The sequence below is a fragment of the Bison bison genome, unplaced genomic scaffold (genome assembly GCF_000754665.1).
Source record: "Bison bison bison isolate TAMUID 2011002044 unplaced genomic scaffold, Bison_UMD1.0 scf7180017849085, whole genome shotgun sequence".
NCBI lineage: Eukaryota > Metazoa > Chordata > Mammalia > Artiodactyla > Bovidae > Bison > Bison bison.
Genome location: NW_011479658.1, coordinates 2,490 through 4,897, shown reverse-complemented (window position 1 = coordinate 4,897; position 2,408 = coordinate 2,490). Strand labels below are relative to the sequence as shown.

Genomic DNA, 2,408 nt, shown 5'->3' with positions numbered 1-2,408 from the left:
GCAGCATGCCAGGCCTCCCTGTCCATCACCAACTCCCAGAGCTTACTGTCATTCTTTTTCTAGATTTGGACTATTGCTTGGATATTTTTCCTCTTTTCTAATGTATGTATTGAGTGCTCTAAGTTACCCTTTCAACAATACTTCAGTGTGTTCCAGAAATTATGATACATTGAATTCTATTTTTAGTCAATGTATTTTTTTAATTTTCCTTGAGACTTCCTCTCTGACTCATGGATTATTTACAAGTGTCTTGCTTACTTTCCAAGTGTTTGTAGATTTTCCTGTCCTTTTAAAATTTTGTATTTATTGTCAGATTCTGTTGTAGTTGGAAAATACACAGTATATGCTTTTGATCTTTTTGAAATATTTAGGTTTTTTTATGGCTCAGGATAATTCTTGTTATAGGTATATGTTTCATGTACACATGAAAAAAATAATGTATATTCTAGTATTGTTGGGAAAATTGTTTTATAAAGATCTATTAGATACTGTTGATTGAACTTCTGTTGGGTTTTATATTCTTGTTGGTTTTCTGTATAGTTGTTCTATCCATTGTTGAGAGATGTATGTTGAGGTTTCCAACTGAAATTTTCAATCACTATTTGAAAAGAAGACCAGTATCTATGGCAGATATCTGTTCCTTATTCATTTTTTAATAATTATTCTGATTTCCACTATGTTTTTTTTTTTTTCATTGTAACTTGGGCTAATGAGGAGACTAGTCTTTCACAGAGGTGAGGAGATAAAAAAATTCATAAGACAGGGTGTGTAGGCATGGGGCAGGGGTGTGTCAAGGCTTTCGGCATTCTGAAAACATTGCCTCAATCAGCACCTTCACTTGTTGTGACCCAAATGTTACATTTAAAAAGATAGTTTTAGATTCTGACCAAACATCCAACAGAAGTATCACTTTGTTTCTTTCCCTTTGGCCTTTCATCTTTTCCCTGAAAGATATGTGATATAGGATTTTGTGTTCTTAGAACCTGAAAGGATCCTTAGGACACAATCTCGAATCTGCTTGGTTTTCACCCCATAGACAATAGGGTTCATAGTGGGAGGTAGGAGCAGGTAAATATTGGCCACAATGATGTGACAAGATGAAGGAACTGTATGGCTCCCAAAGCGATTAAAAAAGAAACAGAAGAAGGCTGGGCTGTAGGAGAAAACTATAGCACAGATGTGGGCAGTGCAGGTGCTGAAGGCCTTCCGCCGAGCTTCTGTTGATGATAGACTGACCACTTCCCGGAGGATCATGGTGTAGGAAATGGCGATGCACAGGATGTCAAAGCCTCCAATTAGGAAGGCAGCCATCAGACCATAGACAACATTGATCTTGATATTTCCACAAGATAGCTTGGCCACAGATAGCTGGTCACAGTAGGTATGGTGTATTAGGTTGCCTCTGCAGTAGGGTAGTTGCTTGGTGAAAAAAACCAAAGGAATGATAAGAAATACTGCTCTCAGGAAAGTGGCAACCCCAACTCTTGCAATGACAGGATAGGTGAGGATAGTTGAATAGCGCAGGGGGTAGCAGATGGCCACATAGCGGTCCAGGGCCATGAGCATGAGCACCCCAGATTCCATCCCTGTGAAGGTGTGAATAAAGAACATCTGGACCAAACAGTCTTCAAAGCTGATTTCCTTGAGTTGAAACCAGAAGATGCAAAGAGCTTTAGGGGTGGTACTAGAGCACATGACAAGGTCAGTTAGGGAAAGCATGGCCAAGAAGTAATACATGGGTCTGTGTAGTGAGTCCTCATAGCGAATGAGGTAGAGGAGTCCACAGTTCCCTACCATAGCTACAACATACATGGAGCAGAATGGGAAGGAAATCCACATGTGCATGTCCTCCAGTCCTGGGATCCCATTAAGAATAAAACAGGCTGGTGTCACATCTGTTTGGTTCAGCATTATCATTATCAGGCTGGTATAGTCACTAAGAAGCTTATATGGTTCCACTTTTATTTTTTGTTTTGCTTTGCTTTTTGACCCTCCTAGATTTGGAAAAAAGAAAAAGAAATCTCAGTTCCAGTTCCTCTATCTGTCTGTGTTAAATTTGTATTTTATTTTTATTTATTTATTTTTTTTATGTTACATATCTTTTTTTATTTTTTTTTATTTTTAAACTTTACATATTTGTATTAATCAAAGAATCAAACATTTTAATGCCAGGAAATATTTATTTACACATAGCTTAAGCCAGGTATATAGTCTTTGTTAATTCATTAAATGATCAATTCATTCAACAAATATATCTGTATCACCTATTATATGCCAGGCACTATCACATATATTGCAACAACATTATTTTAAACAAAAGAAAAAATTCCTATAATTGATAAATAAGAATCTCAAAATAGATAAATCTTCATAAATTTTTAATTAATTGGTTGCAGTCTTTCTAATTA

The 2,408-nt window shown here is 36.5% G+C and overlaps 1 protein-coding gene across 1 annotated transcript; it reads right to left on the bottom strand.

Annotated features, from left to right (window-relative positions):
* Positions 1-933: 933 nt before the first annotated feature.
* On the bottom strand, positions 934-1,917 carry LOC104993287 (olfactory receptor 52N4-like). Its single transcript, XM_010846465.1, has one exon. It carries the CDS (start codon positions 1,915-1,917, stop codon positions 934-936), a length of 984 nt encoding a protein of 327 aa, XP_010844767.1.
* Between the last annotated feature and the right edge of the window lie 491 nt (positions 1,918-2,408).